This window comes from Zonotrichia albicollis, chromosome 16 (genome assembly GCF_047830755.1).
Source record: "Zonotrichia albicollis isolate bZonAlb1 chromosome 16, bZonAlb1.hap1, whole genome shotgun sequence".
In the NCBI taxonomy this organism is placed as follows: Eukaryota; Metazoa; Chordata; class Aves; order Passeriformes; family Passerellidae; genus Zonotrichia; species Zonotrichia albicollis.
Window position 1 is genome coordinate 869,535 of NC_133834.1, and position 20,732 is coordinate 890,266.

At 52.4% G+C, this 20,732-nt stretch overlaps 2 protein-coding genes across 11 annotated transcripts in view; one reads left to right on the plus strand and one right to left on the minus strand.

Moving 5' to 3' along the window:
- Positions 1-311: 311 nt before the first annotated feature.
- LCMT1 (leucine carboxyl methyltransferase 1) lies at positions 312-16,881 on the minus strand. Its single transcript, XM_074553316.1, has 11 exons — positions 16,670-16,881; positions 15,620-15,711; positions 14,985-15,106; positions 13,046-13,122; positions 12,311-12,372; positions 6,712-6,814; positions 5,415-5,535; positions 4,704-4,805; positions 3,966-4,057; positions 2,711-2,808; positions 312-1,103 (listed from the first exon to the last, which is right to left on the minus strand). Exons 1-11 carry the CDS (start codon positions 16,744-16,746, stop codon positions 1,081-1,083), a joined length of 969 nt encoding a protein of 322 aa, XP_074409417.1. The 5' UTR covers positions 16,747-16,881; the 3' UTR covers positions 312-1,080.
- A 272-nt stretch (positions 16,882-17,153) lies between these two features.
- ARHGAP17 (Rho GTPase activating protein 17) overlaps positions 17,154-20,732 on the plus strand; it is a 42,201-nt gene continuing 38,622 nt past the window's right edge. For all 10 annotated transcript variants that reach the window (XM_074553308.1, XM_074553310.1, XM_074553311.1 and 7 more), the window contains exon 1: positions 17,154-17,341. In XM_074553308.1, coding sequence (XP_074409409.1) covers positions 17,289-17,341 — 53 coding nt within the window. In that variant the 5' untranslated portion in view covers positions 17,154-17,288. The remainder of the gene's footprint in view (positions 17,342-20,732) is intronic.

A 20,732-nucleotide genomic window follows, 5' to 3' on the forward strand; every position in this document is an offset into this window, starting at 1 on the left:
GTGCTGGGCTTTGGGCTCATTTTAATCCCTGAGTGAAAGAAAGGTCATTTCAGAGAATCCTGGAATGGTCTGGGGCGGAAGGGACATCAAAGCCCATCCAGTGCCACCCCTGCCATGGCAGGGACACCTTCACTGTCCCAGGCTGCTCCAGCCCTGCCCAGCCTGGCCTGGGCACTGCCAGGGATCCAGGGGCAGCCCCAGCTGTGCCAAGGCCTGCCAGCAACTGCTTGAAAAACACTCCTGGTGAGAGGAAAAATGTCACCAAAGCAGATAGAAACCGGTCATTTCTAGCAAGGAAAACAGGAGACAAATTATAAATACTAAACATTTATTATTTTTCTCATAGGAAGGTTGCAAGATTCAATTTCAAACAACAGGACAAGAGTTTTCATTGCTGTTGGGATTTTGTTTTGCTTCTTTCAAGGGGAGAGAGAGAAGGAGGAACTGGTGTAGAGATACTACCAGGAGCAGTGCAAATTGAGATTCATTTCTTCCTTCAGCATGCCAGTGCTGACACAGCAGGCTGAGCCCTTCCCAGTTAAATCGAGTCTCTTTTCCAGTTTCTTGTACATCCCTGAACACAGCCAGGGCCCTCCTTGCCCTCCACCCTTCCCCTGGCAGCAGTGAGAGCCCTGCAGGGCAGTGCAGCCAACACTTCATCCAACGAGACCTGAACAGAACAGAAATGCACAGAATTCCCTCCTGCTCAGCCACCCCCAGCTCCCTGCCACAAGCACGTGTTACACAGCCACAAACACACACAGAGGCAAATCAAAGAACCCACGAACACTTGACTTTCGGTTGGAAACTAAGGAAGGCAAGCTTGGAACAGGAGTTACTGACACCTTGTGCAAGTCCACCACTGAAGAGCTGGGAACGGGAGCACGTCCTGCCCACAGAAATGTCCCTGGGATGCAATGTTCAATGTTCCATGTCCCTTGGATGCACCCAGAGCTCCAGCCCGTCCCCAGCAGCAGCACCAGGAGAGTCCCAGGCTCAGCCCGGGGCTGGCACGTGCAAATCCATCCTGTGCATGTCCATCCTGAGCCCTGGGCTCCCAGGGCTCCCTCCCTGCTGCCCTCAGAAATCAATGTTTGCCAGACCTGGGTGAAAACAAGAGGGGTTTGGGGCAAGAAAGGAGGGTTTATTCTTACCCTCACTGCACCTTACACACAGCAGGAAGGATGCTTGCAGAGTTATTTCATTTTTTAAACTGAAACATGAAGGATTTGGTGTGGGGAAAGCAGGAAACAGGTTGGGCTGTACTTTTTAACCCTTTTTTGATTGTGATGCAGCAATTAATTTGATGAAGCCAATTTGCAGGAGCACTGGAATTATTCATGGCAGAAGGAACAACACAATGTTCAGGAACCTCAGGGTCTGAGGAAGACACGGCAGAGGAAAGTACCATCATGAGGGCAGTAAATTCCCCCAGGATAAAAAAACCCTGCTTTGGATTAAGGCACACCCATGCCATGTCCACTTGGTTATCACCTCTGAGATCTCTTTGTAACTGCTGAGAGAGCTCAACCCCAAACTGTCCTTTCACTAATCCCAGCACAGAGCAATGCTGAGACCCCCCAAAACTGCTATGAACAGAACTTCTGGGCCTTGGCTCCTCTGAAGTCACCACTTTGAGCCTGAAGAGATCCAATGCAGAACACGGGTTTGGAGCTCACAGCTCTGGAGGATTCAGGAGAGCAGCAGCACGAGCAGCAGCTCTGTCACAGCACCAGCAGCAGCAGCAGGGTGTTGAAGAGCTCCTTTTACCAGTTTTTATTTGAAGATCTCCCTTTAGCAGCTCTGTCAGAGGCTGTGCTGCCCAGCCAGGCTGCAGAGACCAAATCTATTCCCATTTGCTGAGGAACAGAATAAATCTATCTCAATAAATAAAATCTGCTGGTGGGTACTCGGTCAGGAGCAGGGAAAGGGCAGGGAGGATGAAGGGGAGAAATGATACAAGAGTTTTCCTGGAAGACTGAAATCCCTGAAATTGCAGCCAGAAAGAGACAAAGTGTGACTGCACTGAGCTGTCTTTCTAATCTGGACAAATAGAGGCTCTGGCCATCCCTGCTTCAGCCAAGCAACAATTCCCCTCATTTTATCACTTCTTGAGCAGCAGCAACACCCAAATGCTACAGAAAGCCTAAATCAAATCTCTCTCTTTGACAGAAATCCCAGCCCAGGAGAGACAGAATTTTCAGAACAAAAGGAACAGGTAGAAGAGTTCATTTCAGAGGGAATGTTCTTCCCCAGGGAGAAAGCAGTGTGGAAAACTTCAGTGTCAGATGGCTGCAAATGGGGACAGTGCAGAGAAGCCTGGGATAAGTAATACAAATTTATTTTTGTGTTGTCAGGACACTGTGCCTTCATATACCGTGTGCCCATATGGCACTTCCCATGCATGGGATTTGTAAACCTTTCAATTAGCACTGATGGGATAAAGCAGGCAGTTATTTAAAGGAACCCATACGGCATCTTCTGGGGGAGAAACTCCAGCTCCCTGCACTGGACAGGCTTCCCTTGGATGCCCAGAAAGCCCCAAAGGCTGTGCAGGAGCAGTGCCCAGCTGGGAGCAGCTCCCAGCCCAGGGAGGAGCAGCAGAGCCCTGGATCGGGGGATTTGGGGTACACCTGGAGAAACATCCCAGCCCAGCCCTCCCTCAGGACATCCCCGTGGCAGGGGCACCCCAGGGGCTGCAGGACTTTACCCAGGTTGCTGCTGTCCTTGGAAGCCCAGCAGATGCAGTAGTGCTGCATCAGCTGCTCAAACAGCTCCTTTTCATCCAGGAATTCAAGGGCTTCTATTCTGCAGGAATAAAACAAAGGTCAGGATTTGAGCTGGATTCTCAGCAGAGTTGTTACTGCATTGTTCACTCCATGGGAGTGAGAACTGTGGCCAGAAAGGCAGTTACCTTATAATAATTACAGGCATGATGCCACCCCACCAATGTATGGAACACCCCCAGGGTGCTTCCAGCTCCTCATCCCTGCCATTCCCTGCTCCAGGACCCATCTGGGTAACTCCTGACCAGTACCAGGGCTGCTGCTGAGGCTCTGAGGGGCCAAAGCTCCTCAGTGCACTCCCAGGTGTGAGGAGCTGCACAGGAGCACTCTGGGAAAGACTTTTCTAAAGAAAGAGCACTTGCCTCAGTGATTCTGGAGGACAGAGTTTACATAACCCTATTTCCTGGCATGTGGAACAAGTGCAAGGAGCTGAGCAGATCCAGGGTAGCCAAAAATGCTGCAGAGAAAGCACGAGCTCTGTGTCTGCACCAGTGCCATATGGTCCCACCACACAGCCCTGTTCCTATTTAAACCACCTCTGATTTCCACTCTCACCTGTTCAGTTCCAGGCTCTGAGAAACCCCCACAGGTGAATATTCTGACCAAGGTAACTTGCTCAGCTAATGCCAACTATTAATGACTCACAGCAATTCACATTTCACATTGTATCCCTAAGAAGTTAGTCCTTAAAATTTCCCACTGTTTAGCATTTAATGCAGGAATATGAACAAAATCCAGGCAGACTAGTGACTGTTAAACAGCCTTTAGTCCCTGCTCTGAGTTCTGCAGACCCAGCAGTCTTCTCCTCATGATTCCAACATGTTGTGGTCTAACCCCAGCCAAAATCTTCACCAGGAACATCCTGGGGCGTGCAAAAACTCAACAAAGCATTTCTGTGGCATCTCCCATTGCAAATCTCTGTCAGGAGATGCCTCCTGTCACACCCAAAGAAGCCATCAGCACTCCCAGCCGGCTCCTGGCAGCGTTCACCCCCTGGATGATCAGTGCAGGTGTGATCCTGGGGGCTGTGCAGAGCCTCAGGCTCAGGAGGGCTGTGTGGTTGTGTGGTTGTGTCCCCCTGGGCAGCCTCCTCTGTTCCACCAGAGGATCCCATGTGCATGGGAAGGCCCTTGGAAATGGCACCTGAGGATGCCTTTGGGGTCTCTCCCCCAGTGGTACCTTTTGACATCAGCCTGTGGCAGGAAGCTGTACACCTTCATCATATCCACAGCATGGGCGTTGTCCCAGCCACTCCCCAGCAGCCGTTCCCTCTGCAAAACAAAGGGCAGCACAGCTCTCACAGGCTCCAGGGCAGGCACAGGGCACAGCTTCTCCCCCTGAGGGTCTCACTGAGCTGACTGAGCTGGCATTTAAGAGCTCCCAGACTCCTCACTGAGTGTGTGCTGTGATCTCTGCAGGGCCAGGCAGGGGTTTGTGCAAGCACTGACACTCAGCCAGCAAAGAGAAGCTCTGGGTGACCCAACTGTGGCCTGCCAGGGCCTGAGGGAGCCAACAAGAAACATGGAGAGAGACTGTTTACAAGGGATGGAGGGACAGGACACAGAATGGCTCCCACTGCCAGAGGGCAGGGCTGGATGGGATATTGGGAATTGTTCTTTGTGAGGTGGGCAGGCTCTGGCACAGGGTGCCCAGAGCAGCTGTGGCAGTGCCCAAGGCCAGGCTGGACAGGGCTTGGAGCCCCCTGGGACAGTGGGAGGTGTCCCTGCCATGGCAGGGGGGGCACTGGATGAGCTCCACAGTCCATTCCAAACCAAACCATGCCCCAATTCCATGGTAACGTGGCCAGCAAAGGGCTCAGTGCCTGTCCCCCCTGCCCTGGTCCCTGCTGAGCCCCGGGGCACACTCAGAACTCCCAGCCAGGCGAGCAGAGCTCAGTGCCAGCCCTGTGCCCCTCACCTGGGAGTCCAGGGAGCTGCAGAGCTCCACCCCAGCCAGGTTGCAGTGCCGGCGCTGCAGGTTCTCGATCATGATCTGCCCGAAGCGGTCCCTCATGTTCACCTGGGGGCACAAGGACACAGCAAAGCCTGCTAAACCCTGGCACTGCCTGGGTCACAGAATGCCAGCCCACAGCAGCTCCCAGTGCCACGGGGACACCGGGGCTGGCAGCACAGCTGCCTCTGCCCCAGCTCCCAGCAGGCACTGACAGCTTGGAAGATGCTGTCACTAACTCCTGCAGCCACCTAGTTCCCCTGAGGCAGTGTTTTACTTCCACAGGAGAACCAGAGCTCAGGCTGATGTGATTTTTGCTCCACTTTGCCAAAGAACACAGAGGTAATTATGTAATGTTATACAGCCAGAGCCAGCACTCAGCGTCGGTCCTTTTTGCTCTGCTTTAGCTAAATCAATATTCTATGGTTTTTTCCACGTATGGATTAAGTCTCAATTATTTTGCTTCAACATACTTCAGAAATTGTCTTTCAGAATAGCTGTATTTTCCCTACAATGAGCTAACCAAGCTACAAGTTAAAACACATTACTCCAGAAATTCAGCAGAAACTGCTGTTCCTACAAAAGGACAGGGCCCACTCTCATTCCCCAACGACTCCCACCCACGAGAGCAATTTTAGTGACAACAATGCAGGTCTAAAAATGCCCCTCTGGTTTTACCTGCTCATAATTGATAACCATGGCCACGGGGAAGGTGCTTGCTGCCCACTTGAGCAGGCTTGCAGACTGCTGGGGGGTCATGTAAACCAGCACACACTCGGCCACCAGCAGCGTTGGCAAACTGTAAAACAAAACCACAGCAGAGCATGATTTCCAGCACAGGAACAAGAAAAATCTGCTAAGGACTGAGAGCAAGCAAGTCACTCCATGTCTGCACAATTTCCTGAAAGAGCTCCATCTTTTATGAACCAGACACTGAAGACTGAATGAAATCTCTTCATCACATTGACTCAAACTGGGTTCTCTGGCAGCTGTGGATTAATGAACCACAGAGACTCCTGTGAACCAGAGATTTTAGGGATCAATCTCCCCAAAAGTCAGCCCTGAGCACAGAACACTGTGCATTCTGTAAGTCCTCTCTGACAGCAAGAACTGTGTGTGTTAAAATTCCCTTTGCAGGACAACTGTGCCCTGCACACACAGCTCCCACTCTTGCAGAGATCGGTGAAATCAGGCATTAATTACAAACAGAAAAAAAAAAAAAGTTTTCTCTTTAAAAGAAGTTCTAGGAAGAATTTTAATTAGACAAATTTGTTCAGTATCTGTAAAACAATCTTCACATATTATTATCTAACAAAATGTAATCCATAGTTTGCACGTTGCCTCTTCCCCCTCCATCCACAAAAGAACAAAAATAGACATCTACACAAGTGATTTTCTTCACAATTATTGAGTTTGCTTTTAATTGCTGGAATGAAAGGGGAAAAAAAAGTCACTAGAAGCAGGAGAAATTCCACAAGGAGCAGCAATGTAGGCAAGCAAGGCAACATTTCAGAGGATGGAAGTGTAAAGAATTAAATGGCAATTTGATGCATTCTGCTTCCCCATATGCTCTCTCCCACCCAGCCAGATCTCTGCTATTTATATTGCTTCCATTTGAAAGGTCTGTCCATCATCCACTCAAAAACTCAACTCCTGCCCCCCCAAAGCCTCGTGTTGTACAAGAGAACCCCAGAGGAGCTTTGGGATTCAGATCCCAAGGACGCCACTGCAGCCCCACCAGAGCGTTTAGGAAACAACAGGGGTTTGAGAGGAGGCCACAGGAAAGAATTACAGAGCTAAAACTCAGAAATCACAGAATGCTGGAATGGTTTGGGTTGGGAGGGATCACAGAGACCAGCCAGTGCCACCCCTGCCATGGCAGGGACACTGCCACTGTCCCAGCTCCCAGCCTGGCCCAGGGCTTCCACAAGCCCCCACTGAAAAACACCCACAAAAAGCCAATGAAACCCCTTACTGTGTGTCCAAGCTGTGTTTCCTCAGCTTCTCCTCCAGATCTGAGGAGGAACGGAGGTCTGCCCCTACTATGGAATATCGACTGGAGTCCAGGCTGTGGGAATCTGCAAGGAAATGTGAGACACCACCGTTACCAGTGAGGGATGTGCAGTTATCAATCAAAAACACTGCAAGGAGCACAGAAATACCACCTGGAGTCCAGGCTGTGGGAATCTGCAAGGAAATGTGAGACACCACCGTTACCAGTGAGGGATGTGCAGTTATCAATCAAAAACACTGCAAGGAGCACAGAAATACCACCTGGAGTCCAGGCTGTGGGAATCTGCAAGGAAATGTGAGACACCACCGTTACCAGTGAGGGATGTGCAGTTATCAATCAAAAACACTGCAAGGAGCACAGAAATACCACCTGGAGTCCAGGCTGTGGGAATCTGCAAGGAAATGTGAGACACTACTGTTACCAGTGAGGGATGTGCAGTTATCAATTAAAAACACTGCAAGGAGCACAGGCAGCCCAAGTTTGCTCTGTCACACCCAACTGTGAGCAGCAAACTCTTCTTTTCAAGCCACGAATTCCCCTCCTGGCTGTGTTCTCCATCACCAGCAGACCCTGCAGGAGCCTGCTCTGCCTCTGCAGCCACGCTGAAGCAGAGAGGTTAGCCCAGCTGTTACCATGGTTTCCAGCAATGCAGAGAGAAGAAAAATGGCAAGATTAAAGGCAGGGTTTGTGTTTGGTTTGGGGAGTCTTCTTAGACTGCCCAATGTATGTACATAGGAACTACATAAAAGTACATCCATTTCTGAAAAGCTAAGCTAAGTGGCAATATTTCAAATATTAACAACAGATATAGCTATAGAAATTAACTGCATATGTAGTTATGTAATAAATATGGGGAGCAGGCAGAGACTTGGGGCCAAGAAGAAGTTATCATTTAGCCTTTAGGTATGATTTAGTGGTGGCATTTAAGGAAAGAGTCAAATTACTGAAGGTATTCTGATGTTGTTGATATTCCCCAGGGATACAACAGGACCCTGTGGGTGCTCCCCAGCACGAAGGAGGGACAAATCCCAGAGGAGCCCCTGCCATGCTGGCACAGCTGGGAGGGAGCAGCAGAGCCTCCTGCCATCAGTGACGCTGACACCCAGCAGCAATGAGCACCCAGGGGAGCCCAGTGCCCACAGGAGGCACTTCCCAAGTGCTCCAGCAAACCCAGGCAGAGCCAAAGCCCTGCACAACACTGGGATGGCTCTGGAGGGGACTCCAGGCCTCCCTGGGCAGCCCCTTCCAGTGCCTGGCCACCTTTCCATGGAGAAATTCCTCCTGATGTGCAGCCTGAGCCTCCCCTGGCACAGCCTGAGGGAGCAGAGAAGCAGCTGAAGGGGCAGGATGAAAGGGGTTTCCATTCATGAACAAAACAACTGGGGACACGTGTGGGTTCCCCAATTATCCCAACACACAGTGACCAAACATCCCAGAGGATCACCTCTGCTTTTCAAGTGACCAACTCCCTGGAAATAGCACTAGCAAGGGAAATAGCTGCCATTCCAGCAGCACTTGGGAGCAGATCCAGGAACCAGAAACAGTTCAGAAAGAGAGTTACAAGGGAAGAAAAGAGAAAAAAACTTGTGCGGCATGTTGAATGATTCAACATTTTGAGTCAAGGCTTTTTCCATGTGCATGTTCTGTAATAGCTTTACTACTTCCCACACCCTTCTATTTAAGTGATTACATCAAGGCCATGATAATGGCATCAAAAAAAGCCACCCAAAAACCCCACCACACACAGGGAAGTGTTTAAATAGGGACTGGTTTCTGTCCATGGATACGGCACCGCGAGCGTCAGCCACCACAATTAGTAGGGAATTAATGCCAGCTCCCTGTCCGGCTTCGGAGGCTGGGTCACACAAATACCTCAATAAAGAACAGAAATAAAAGCCAGAAATAAACCACAAAACTTTTTAAGTGATCTGGGAGAGAAGGAGCACAAACACTCCAAGGTGGAAGTAAACGCTCCTTGCTCACAGCTCATTGATTTGAGCATTCTTATCATAAAACCTGAATTGATTTAGGTTGGAAGGGATCATAGAGACATCCAGTGCCACCCCTGCCATGGGCAGGGACACCTTCCACTGTGCCAGGCTGCTCCAGCCTGGCCCTGAGCACTGCCAGGGATGCAGGGGCAGCCACAGCTGCTCTGAGCACCTGTGCCAGGGCTCCCCACCCTCCCAAGGAAGGATTTCTCCTCAGCATCTCACCTAAATTTCCCCCTTTTCAGTCTGATCATCCTTAACTAGGCAAACTTCAGCTGCTCCATCACCTCCCCCTTAGGGAGCAAACACACTGAGTGCAGGGCAGTGACAGCTGGACCTGCCACTGTCCCCAGCCTGGAGGCCACAGATCCATCCACAAACACCCCAAAACCTGCTGGGACACGGTCTGGCACCAACTCCTACCTCCCTGCAGAGCTGGGGGCTCCTGGGGCTGCACTGGGATGTCCCTGGGGGTCCCTCCCCACTCAGGGGGTTCTGTGAACTATGAAGTGAGCAATGTGCTGCCCAGGCTGAGCAGCCCTGCTGCAAATGGATTTCACAATTCCTGCCCATGCACAGGGCAGCTGGAAAAGGAAAAACCAGTTAAAGCTTGGCAGCACAGTCTCATGCTCCCCATTGATTTCCTCTGAGGAACAAGAGTTGGTTTTACCTGAATTGATTCTGTGTGTGTGTGTTCAAACCCCTCTGCTCATTCCTACTGCAGTGCTGTGACTCAGGCCAGTGCCCTAGTGCTGGCACAGCCAGTGACATTTGGGGCTTAAACCACTGCAAATCCCATGCTCCAGGCACTGATTCCTACCAGGCACCAGCACCAAAACCTGGTGTTTTTAGTGAGGTTGTTTGGCTGGGTTTAGTGAGGTTGTCTAGTTGGGTTTAGTGAGGTTGTCTGGTTGGGTTTAGTGAGGTTGTTGGTTGGGTTTAGTGAGGTTGTTGGTTGGGTTTAGTGAGGTTGTCTGGCTGGGTTTAGTGAGGTTGTTGGTTGGGTTTAGTGAGGTTGTTGGTTGGGTTTAGTGAGGTTGTCTGGTTTGGTTTAGTGAGGTTGTCTGGTCGGGTTTAGTGAGGTTGTTTGGTTGGGTTTAGTGAGGTTGTTGGTTGGGTTTAGTGAGGTTGTCTGGTTTGGTTTAGTGAGGTTGTCTGGTCGGGTTTAGTGAGGTTGTTTGGCTGGGTTTAGTGAGGTTGTTTGGCTGGGTTTAGTGAGGTTGTTTGGCTGGGTGCTCTCCTCTAGAGCTGCCCTGGGCTCTGTGTGATGCTCACCCTCACCCTGTACAAAGATTCTCTCTGTTCTTGGCTGAATGAAGGTTTGAGAAACACCAAACTCAGATTTAACTGGAGAACTACAAGGGAGGGGATGGGGAAGGGGGAAAGATGGGCCCTCCTTCCCACCTACCCCAGCCAGGGCACAGGTCCAGCTGTCCAGGGATGACCAACAGAGAATGCTCTGCCCTGGGCACACACTGTGTGGTTATTGTCCATGGCTCTGGCCACAGGAACAACACAAGTGGTTCAGATTTCACAGGCACTGAACAAGACAAGCCTGCAGTAACTGAGTAGTAGCAGGAGCTGCTTACAGCTGCCTTTTGACCTGAGCATGTTGAATCTTTTCTTCCAGCTGTGTTAGAGCTGCTGCTGTGCAGAGGGAGGCCCCAGGCCCTCCGTGCTGCCCTGACCCAGCTGTGGGGCAGCCCTGCAGCCTCCAAGCACACCAGGCTCTGCCTCTGCCACCACAACCCAGCTTCCTTCTCTCATTAGTGCAACAATCTCCTGCAGCTTCTCCAAGAGGCAGCATGCAGGATATATTGACTCCAGTGATTCCATTGGGATGTTCATGCTCAGGTATGCATGTAGCTTTCCAGAGCAGCAGCCCCTGCAGCCTGCTCTGCCCAGCCCCAGCTTCACCCACAGCCCAGCAGGCACTGCCACGCTCTCAGCTTGTCCTGGGAGCCCAGGGTGAGCCCTGCACGTCCCCTGACACCCTCACTGGCCACAAGAACCTCTGGGGATGGAGGGAAGCTGAAAGAACCAGCACAACTCAAACCAGGATTCCAAACAGCCTAAACAAACCGTTCCTGGTGTGCAGAGCCAGGAGTGATGTGGGGAGGCAGATATAGGGACAGGACTCCAAAATCCTGAGCAATTCCCCACCTGGCAATGCTGCTCCCTGTGCCAGTGGTAACCCCACAATTCTGCAGGTCTAACACCATACCAGGTCAGACCAGAGGTCTCCAAAGGATGATCCCACCCTTCCAGAGGCCAACAGCAGCTCCCAAGGGAAAAGTCAAAGAGAGGGAACATCATCTAACACTGGCACCCAAGTTGTTTTCCAGCTTTTTCTCAAAAGTATTTAGAATTGCTTTGTATTTCTGGACCATTACTGAGCTCGTGCTTTCATCCATCTATTTATTCTAATACCCAGATCCTGCAGGAAGGCAGCAATAATCATTTACATGTGAGGCACAAACTGTTTTCCCCCCCATGTGCATCACTTTCTATTAATCCACATTGAAATCATCATCAAGTCACTAATTTCACAAGATACTTCTGCAGTTCTTTACCACTCTTCAGAGTTTAGATTTGCCAACAAGCTGCCACTTACTAATCACTATTTTCCCAATTTTTCCTTAGTGTTGAACAACAACATACCCTCAAGCACAGATCTCCCTCTCCTCCAGAACAAAAATGAACAGCATATGCTCGCCCTCCATCCCAGCTCCTCATCCATATGAGAGCCATTCCCTCCCCACCACCACTGTGCCATTTCTCTGGCACACTCTGGCACAGGACAGTTGGTGCAGCTCAGCACCTGCGCTGAGAACATGAACTCAATGGAACCCAGGGAATTTTCCACAGGTTAAAAGGTTCTCAGGTGCAGTCCTGACACAAACACACAATTATAGAATGACTTGGGCTGGGAGGGACCTTAGAGATCACCCAGTGCCACCCCTGCCATGGCAGGGACACTTCCACTGTCCCAGGGTGCCCCAAGCCATGGCCAGGATGGACACTCCAGGGATGGGAGCCCAGAACCTTCTGTTCCCTGATGAGGGTACAAACCAAGAGACTACAGCATCTCACACCTCCTGAAATTGTTATCCTTTAACACTAAAATGTATCAAACAGCACGGGCTCATGGGCCTGGACTGTGCAGGCTGTGTTTCTGCTGTGAAAACTCTGCTAAATGTAAAGATTTGTGCTCTTAATGAGACAGAAAGCAGATAAACACTCAACAGATATTTTAATCCAGTATCCATGCCTCTCTGTAGCACTTTTTCCTTTCCTGTGACAGAAAAGGAGCTACATATGAGAGAAAAAGAAAAAACCCAACAACTTTCTGCCAGAATAAAACCACTTAAAGAGAAGACATTTCTAACATGACACAGAACAAATGGGCAGGAGTCTGTAAGAGAAGAAAAAAGCCTCTTTTCCCTCCCAATTCTCTGTCCAAACAGCATTTCAAACATTAAAAGCCTGCCCACATAGCAGAACAAAATGATCAGAAAAGTTTTAAAAGTGCTGCAGTACATCACTGACTGAGTTTGAAGATGACTCACCTATTAGAAGAGAGTCCCCTGAATGGGATTCCATAATTGGTTTTGACAGGGGAGGTTTTGATCTGTGGGAAGAAGGAAGAAGCATCTCAGAGCAGTTAAGCCTGTTGAACAGAGTGCTTACAGCTTTTTTCTTAACATATATATATATATATGTGTGTGTGTCTGTGTGTGTGTGCCAAGAGCAGCTGAGGGAATATCTCTGCCCTCTGCTGGAAAGGAAAACCTTTGCAAGCCTGGTGAATTAGGAGCTGACTTTTATACACAATTTCTTTAACTCTGAGAGAACCTTTCAAGAGAAATCCGGGCACTGTAACAAGCCCTCAATAACCCCGGATGGATTCATTCCAACAGGGCCCTCCCAGCTGTTCTGCTTCCAACTGAACACATCTGGGAATTCAGGGCTGTCCTCCCCAAAGCTTTCACCCACCCCCTTCTGCAGCCTGGGACAGGGGCTGCAGAGCCTGCCTGCACCCTGAGTCCTGGAATGGTTTGGGAAACCACCTCAGAGCCCAGCCAGTGCCACCCGTGCCATGGCAGGGACACCTCCCACTGTCCCAGCTGCTCCCAGCCCTGTCCAGCCCGGCCCTGGGCACTGCCAGGGATCCAGGATCTGCTCTGGGCACCCTGTGCCAGGGCCTGCCCACCCTCACACCCCAGACCATGAAGAGTTTCTCAGCAGAGATGAAATAATGGCCCTGACTGACAGCCAGTCCCCACAGCTGAACACAGACTTACTTGATATTGTGTATTTTTCTTGCAACGATCATTGGGAAATCCACTTCAAAATATTTCCTAGGGAGGAGATTTTCATCCTGGGAATTGCAGGAAGACACTAGAGTTAGGGGCACTCAAGTTTCACATGCACAGGACAAGACAGAAGTAAAATCCTGAACAGTTCTGGTTTGGCTTACAGTGCCATATGTAACAGTGCTGTAACAGTGTCCCACGGCTTAAAACCCAGCTGAGAGATGTTAGAACGCTCTCTAAGAATTAAAGAAATGATTTATCACGTGATGTAATCACAGAAGCATAGATGAGATGGGAAGGAATCCCTGGAGTTCACCCAGAGCAGGTGACAGGAACATGTCCAGGTGGGGCTGGGATGTCACCTGAGAGGAGAGGGACTCCAGACACAGATACTGAAACACACCCTGCAGCCTGTTCTGGGGCTGAGGGAGAGCACAGCACACTGACAGCATTTACCAGCACTGTCAGCACAGCCTTCCAGGCAGGAACAGGGAGGTTTTGCACAGGCTCACCCAGACAGTGAGCACACAGCCAGAGCACAGGCACACCAGCCTGCCTGCACTACAAAAGAGAGGAAAGCTCCTCATTCCACGCTGGCAGGGTTTCCCAGCCTGCTGGAGAGGCTGTGCCAAGCCTGTCCCTTGCAGCAGCCCCATTGTGATGGATGTGCTGCCCGTGCTGGCTGGCACCCCGTGGCTTTCTGAGGTGAGACCAGCACTCAACACTCCAGGAACTGCCTCCCAGCTTCTGCTCATTCACTGCACCACACCTGCTCTCTGCAAGGACACAGAACTGGAATTACAGGCCCCACTTCTGATCTGAAAAGCGCTGTTACCAAAACAGTATATGGGTAGAGCTTTTGTAGAAATGCAGGTAAGAGAAAAGCTCCACAGCTCAGGAAAAAAAAATAAATCAGAACTGTCTTCTTTCCACTGATGGAATACAATAAATTGTGACCAAGCAAAATGCTCCTCAGGCCTCCCTCCAGAACCCAAATTTACCCATGCAAATGCTAATGGGAAGACAATTCACTCAGAGGTGTGTTCACCCAGAATGACACCATCACACAACACCTGAGTAACTGAATTTCCATGAATTACACACAGACAAACACTGCTATTTATGGAACAGGCTGCCCAGAGCAGCTGGGGCTGCCCCTGCATCCCTGGAAATGTCCCAGGCCAGGCTGGAGGGGCTTGGAGCAGCCTGGGACAGAGGAAGGTGTCCCTGCCATGGCAGGGGTGGCACTGGATGATTTTCCACATCCCTTCCAATCTGTGATTCTATGATTTACATAAATAAACTCACAACTGCAATCCCAGGGGACATGGGGAAAGCGTGGCAGCAGGTCAGGGAGTGCTCCTGCCTCTGCACCCATCCCTGGAGAGCTGCAGGGTCCAGTCCTGCTCCCCAGGAAACACAAGGAGCTGCTGGAGAGGGCCCAGCAGAGGCCACAGAGATGATTTGTGATCTGGAGCATCTCTGTGATGAGGAGAGACTGCAGGAGCTGGGCCTGGTCAGTCTGGAGAAGGGAAGGCTGAGAGGGGATCCCATCAATGCTTCCAAATCCCTCCCAGGGGTGTCAGAGGACGGTGCCAGACTCTGTTCAGTGACAGCACAAGGAGCAGTGCCCAGAAATTAAAACAAAACAAAATCCATGTTAACATGAGGAAGAACCTCCTTGCAATGAGGGTGGCGGAGCTGTGGACACGTTCCTGTGTCACCTGCTGCAGGTGACCCTGCCTGGCCAGGGGCCTGCACTGGATGATCCCCAGAGGTCCCCCAAAGCCCAGCTATTGTGGGGGTCTGTGTGGGAGTCCTGCTGTGCTGCCCTGTGGCACAGAGCCAGCCTGCAGAGCCCAGGGCAGCCCCCCAGGCGTCCCCCAGCCCCTGACCCAGCCAGGCCTGGCCCTGCAGCCCCCGTTACCTTCAGCCTCCAGAACAGGGTGTCCATGCCAGCGCCGAGGTTGACAATCTGAGAGTTGCATTGTGTCTTCTGCAGGAAAGCCTTGATCAGGTAACTGACCCCGTGCACCCGAGCATAATAACCTGCAGCACACACAGAGCTGGGAGTCAGCCCTGGCACACAGCTCTCCAAGGTTAGCACTCAGGAAGGTCCCCAGGCACTCTGGAGGAGCAATAATGCCCTCTTCTTAACCACCTAAGGGCTTTCCTTTTTCTTTTTTAATTACAAACAAAGCCCCGTGCACTGATAAAACCCAACTCCTTCGGCAAACAGAAGTTTTAGTCAAGTTCCCCCTCAAGCAGAGCAGAATAATTCTACTTGCAGAGACCCAACTGCCGTGGGTCAAACCAACATTTCTGACTGCTTTGAGGAGATCTCTAGGCAGGGACACACTGAAACACCCACTCAGAACTCAGAAAGCAAAGGAAGAGAGTTTTGACTCACAGGTTGATATTTCAAAGATCAGACACAGCATGGATGGAATTACTGCTGTGAAGAAACCTCCTCTCACTCTCTCTCACATTCCCACCCCCAAGCCCAGGGTGCAGAGGTGTTGTCAGGACAGGTGAGGTGTCCCCATCCCCGTTCCAACTTGCCTCTGTTGATCTCAGGTGCCTTCCTCTCTTTGGCTTGTCTCACAAAATGCTGGATATAAGGGTCCTTCCAGTAGCCAACACTCACAGCAAACCTGTGCAGCAGCAGGGAAACAAGAATAATGAAATAAGGCCCCCAAAATTTACCCTAAAAGGTACACAGGCTGGAAAGGTCCCTCTGCCCTGGGTGTGCACATGCAGACATGGTTTAAAAATCTGTTCCATGTGTGGAACTACTTGAATTAAGAGATCATATAAAGCTTAGTTAGAAATTTTAACTGTTACTGTATTCAACAAGTATCCTTTTAATGGCCTCTCCATTATTGAATGAAATTTTGTGAGCAAAGACCCAAATCTCAGATATTCCCTCCTGGGGGAGCCAGAACATGAATTGTCTGTCTGCAGCTCCTCAGGCACACAAATGAGGCTTTACTTGTACCTTCTGTATATGACAAGGTGTTTCCAGATTCCAGAGCTGCCACATCAGTTTACAGTAAAATAGATCTGTTTAACAGAACTTATGGCTTTTACAAGTGATTCCCCAAGGAAAACTCTCTCCCCAACAAACGCTCTGCTGCTCTAAAGCCCAAAGGGACAGCCTGACCAAGAGAGGGGTTAAATTCACACACCAGGGCAGTGACACCATCCCCTGCCAGTGCCCATCCCGGCGGGAGCAGGGAGGAGATGCAAAAGCGCCAGGCCGGTTCTTGGCTCCGCTATGGAACCCGCCGTTAGCACCGGGAAGCACCGCAGGCCGGCTCAGGACGGGCCCGGCGGGGTTGGGGGCACCGGGGGCGGCTCGGGGCGCACCGCGGGTCCCGGAGCATCCCGCTGCTCCCCGGGGCTTCCCCCGCGCACACACCGGGACCAGCTCCGAGCGTGACCCGGCCGGGCCCTGCGGCCGCTGGAGCCGGGACGCACGCACTGAGCCCGGTACCGGGACGGGCCCGGACCGCTCCTGCTCTGCTCTCCCGGGAGCCGCCCCAGCCTCGCCCGCGCACTGCCCAGCCCCGCCGCGGGGAACACCGGCCCTGCCCAGCCCAGTTCCGGTACCGCTTGCAGACGGACGCGTCCTCGCAGGTGCCGCGCACCGCCTCGTCCGCCTCGTCGGGGCCGGTGGCGGCCGCCATGGAGCGCGCGGGGCCCGGCCGCTGCCGCCGCCCCTGCGGCCCGCCCCCCGCCGCCGCTCACTGGGCAGTCCCCGCCGGAACTCGGCGGCCATTGGTCCGTGGGCTCATGGAAATTGACAGTGCCCAATGAGAACGCGCGGGATGCAGTGCCTCGACTAGGAAGCGGCGGCGGTAGGGCAAGGCGAACCGGGAGTTGTAGTCCGGCACCGCTCGGCGGAGCAGCGTGGCTGCGGCTGTCCGGCACCTAGCGGCCCTGCCGGAGGGGTCGGTCCCACTGCCCCTCGTGCAGCAGCAGCACCCGGTGCCAGCGAGCGAGCGGCGCAGGAAGAACCGCGGCGCTGAGCAGCGGCGCCATCGGGGCTGCGGGCGGGACATCCGGGCCGGGGGCGCCGATCACGCGCGGTGCGGGCGGAGGGCAGGGCCGGAAGCGGCGGGGGCCGGGCCGGGCCGCGCCGGGCGGGCGGTGCTGGGGCGGCGGCGGGGCCGGGGGCGGCCGGCGCAGAGCGGCGGGGCCCGGGCAGCCCGGGGCAGCGGCCGCCGCCATGAAGAAGCAGTTCAACCGCATGAAGCAGCTGGCCAACCAGACCGTGGGCAGGTGGGCAGCGGCGCTGGGCCGGGCCGGGCGCGGGGGCTGCGGGGCCGTTCGGGGGAGAAGCTCGGGGGGATTACGGCAGCGGCGGGCCATGGGGGAAGGCTCGGTCCGCGCCGTGCCGGGCTCTGCCCCGCCCGCCCGGGGTCGCAGCCACGCCGGGATCCCGGAGCTCCGGGGGCTCTCGGGGGTCCCGAGCCCCTCCCGGCCCCGCGGGGCCGTTTGCATCGGGCGCTGCCTGTCTGCGCCCTGGCGGCTTTCGTTTCCTTTCGCTTCCTTTCGTTTCCTCTCTGCCGAGGTGTTTGCCCCGTTTCTGCTTTCTCTCCCATCTAAGAGTGCTCCGAGAGTGCCTCCCCAGGAGTTCGCTCGCCTCCCCAGGATTTGATTTTAACAAAGCCACCAGGAGCCCTGTGGGTACGGCTGCCATCGGTTTCCAGCTGCCCGAGTCCGACTCGGAAGGTTTTTAACCCAAGCGGGCAGTAACAAATCTGTGCCCAGACAGGGAAGTGCCCTGCAGCAGCAGCTGTCCCCGAGCGCAGCATGCAAATGTCACCGCACTGCTTCTCTGGCAGAAATCAATGCAGAAACTTCCTCCTCTTTTAGCAAAGATTTCATTTGGAAATCAGTTCTTATGTTGAGGGTTTAAATTGAAAGCCTGTACTGGTGCTGATAGTGTAAATTATTATCTGAGTTTATGTCTTGGTGGCCTCCTTTCCAAGAACTCCCTCCACGGGTGTTTGTTTTCCTTGGAGCCCACACAGCCCAGGGCAGGTGTGCCAGCTAAAAAGCCCAAGGAGGAGATTTTTAATAGGTTTGTTTTGCTAGTAAAGAGGGAACAACTTCCTAACCAGCCTCATCCTCTCGTTCCCATTTCACGTGAATCAATGGGTGTTTTATGCTGTTGGGGGATTAGTGGCGTTCCCTGTTGGCGCGTGTCAGCCCCCAGCTGCAAATCCCGGGCGGAATGTGGAGCAATCCGGGCTGTACCGGGCAGGATCGGCGGCCCGGGGTGCCCAGGAATGCAGGGCAGCGTGGGGCCGGGGTGGGGAGCCTGGCACTGACCTTTGCCCGGGTGCTGGGTGTGGTGGCTGGGCAGTTCCTGCCCCACACCTGGCCATGGACTCGGGGTGCCCTGGGCACGCAGGGCTGGGGCTGGCTGCTTTCACCCAAGTGCTGACGCTGCTGTCGTCGGTTTTCATTAAAAATTACACTGCTGTCGTTGGTTTTCATTAAAAGCTGCAGAAATGACACCGAGTCATTTGGTTTAACATGTTTGGTATTCATTAATGATGACTATTTTGTATTGCTCACATTTCATGTGCTAGTCAAGCATTCCTGTAGTCACCAGGGCCTTATTTTGTTCCCCAGAGTGAAATCCCATAGCAGGGAGGGCTTTTAACAGGTTTCACTTCCAGGTACCGGGGCTGAGGCTTTCAGATTTGGTTTGAGGGCTCATGAAGGCACGAGAGACATCCAGCAGGATCCTGCAGGCAGCAGGATGTGTTCTGTTGAGTTGTATTGTGTTCTGTTGAGCTGGTGAACTCGTTTGTTGGTTTTTTACACTGGGATGGAATGAGGGGGTCCCTGTGGGTGTGTGAATGCCTGCAGAGGTGGTGGCTCAGTGTTCCATGGCCCTGCTGGGAAGGAGCTGCTGCCAGGAGGAATTCGGGATCTGTGTGAGGGGTCCATCCCCTGGGGCTGATCCCTGCCTGGCTGCTGCAGCTCCTGGTGCAGTGTTTGGCAGGGCTGTCCCCTCCTGCTCTGCTTCCAGGGCTGCCACCCCGGGCCTTGGACCCCAAATATCACACCTGGCATCAGGGAAATAACACCTGAATATGGGAAATAAGAAAGGATGGGCAAGAGCTCCATCAAAGCTGAGGAATGGCATTTATGAGAAGGCTGTGAGTCCACAGATGGAATTATATGGAGTTATGAAATACGTGTAGGAAACTAATTAAAGAGGGGATTAGCTCAGTGGAACAGGATTCCACAATAATTAATAGATGTGTTAAATATTTTGCAGCAATTATCTCATGGATGTTCTTGGCTGCCTTAAGTGTTCAATCTGCTGCTGAGGATTTTATATTTCGTATATTGGACAGATTTGTTGTCGGTGCTGCTGAAGGGAGCAGCACAAGCCCTGGGAAACCTAAGAAGTGAAATATCAGAGCTTGGGCAGGGTGACTGAGACACAGCCTGGCACTGGAGGTGGCACCACAAGGTGATCTCAGGGCAGGCCTGGCTGGAGTGAACTGGGAGTCCTGGCGTGTGTAGGTGCCCATGGCATCCTAAAGGCTCCCACATCCCGTCAGGATCATTCCCAAAAAGCAGGGCTGGGACCTGCAGGTGGGCAGAGGCAGGGCTGGCCAGGAAATATCAGTTCCCCATCAGCTGAATTAATGCAATGCCATCAAGTGGCATCTTGCCCACAGTGGGCACAGGGCTGATCAGCCAGAGGAACCAGCTCAGAGCTGGCTTTATCTTGAGCTACATCCTCAATCCAGCTGCAAACAGCTGGGAAGTGCAGTTAGGCTGAATAAATTAGCTGGGGAGGGAGTGGAGCAGAAAGGAGTAACTTCAGTTCTGAGCTCCATGAATTTCAGGTGGCCTGTGATTCCTTAGGGGCCACGTGCTGGGATTGCTTTTGGTGGGATTTCTGTCCTAATTCATCTAAACCTTCATCTCTGTGGAGGCCCAGGGCTTGTATGCACTGGGAGCAGCTTGGCCTGGGCACAGAGCAGCTGAGGGCTAGTTTGGGACCTGCTGTGTCACAGATGTGAGCAGGTGGGATCCCATTCCCTTGGGATGGGGCTGGTTTGGGACCTGCTGTGTCACAGATGTGAGCAGGTGGGATCCCATTCCCTTGGGATGGGGCTGGTTTGGGACCTGCTGTCTCACAGGTTTGACAAGGTGGGATCCCATTCCCTTGGGATGCTCCCTGAGCAGATCCTCACTCCAGCACAGCACCTGAGTGTTGGGCTCAGGAATTTAAATGGCATTGTGTTTGATGTCAGCAGAGTAATTCTTCACCCCTCTGCAAGGGCTTGTCTTGGTTTCCTTTTACCCTTTTGTAAATTACAAAGGAGACAGATTTGATTAGAAGCTTGGGAATATTCTCCTTTGTAGCTGCAGTCATCCCTAATGAAAATAAATGTTCAGAGCTATTGTCATCAAAGCTTTGCACTGATACACTAATAAGCATTTGAACTACATAGCTGAGTAATTTCCATGAGGAATGAGCCCATGGAGAGGTCTGCATGGTGCTGTTTGCTTGCAGAGCTCAGGTTGCTAATTAATGGCATTTCAGGCTGTGACAATCTCCCGAGTTGGGCTTCCAGCCTTGGGGACTGACTGCCGCTGTTGTTGCCATCAGGTTCTTCCTTCATCCTTCAGGTGC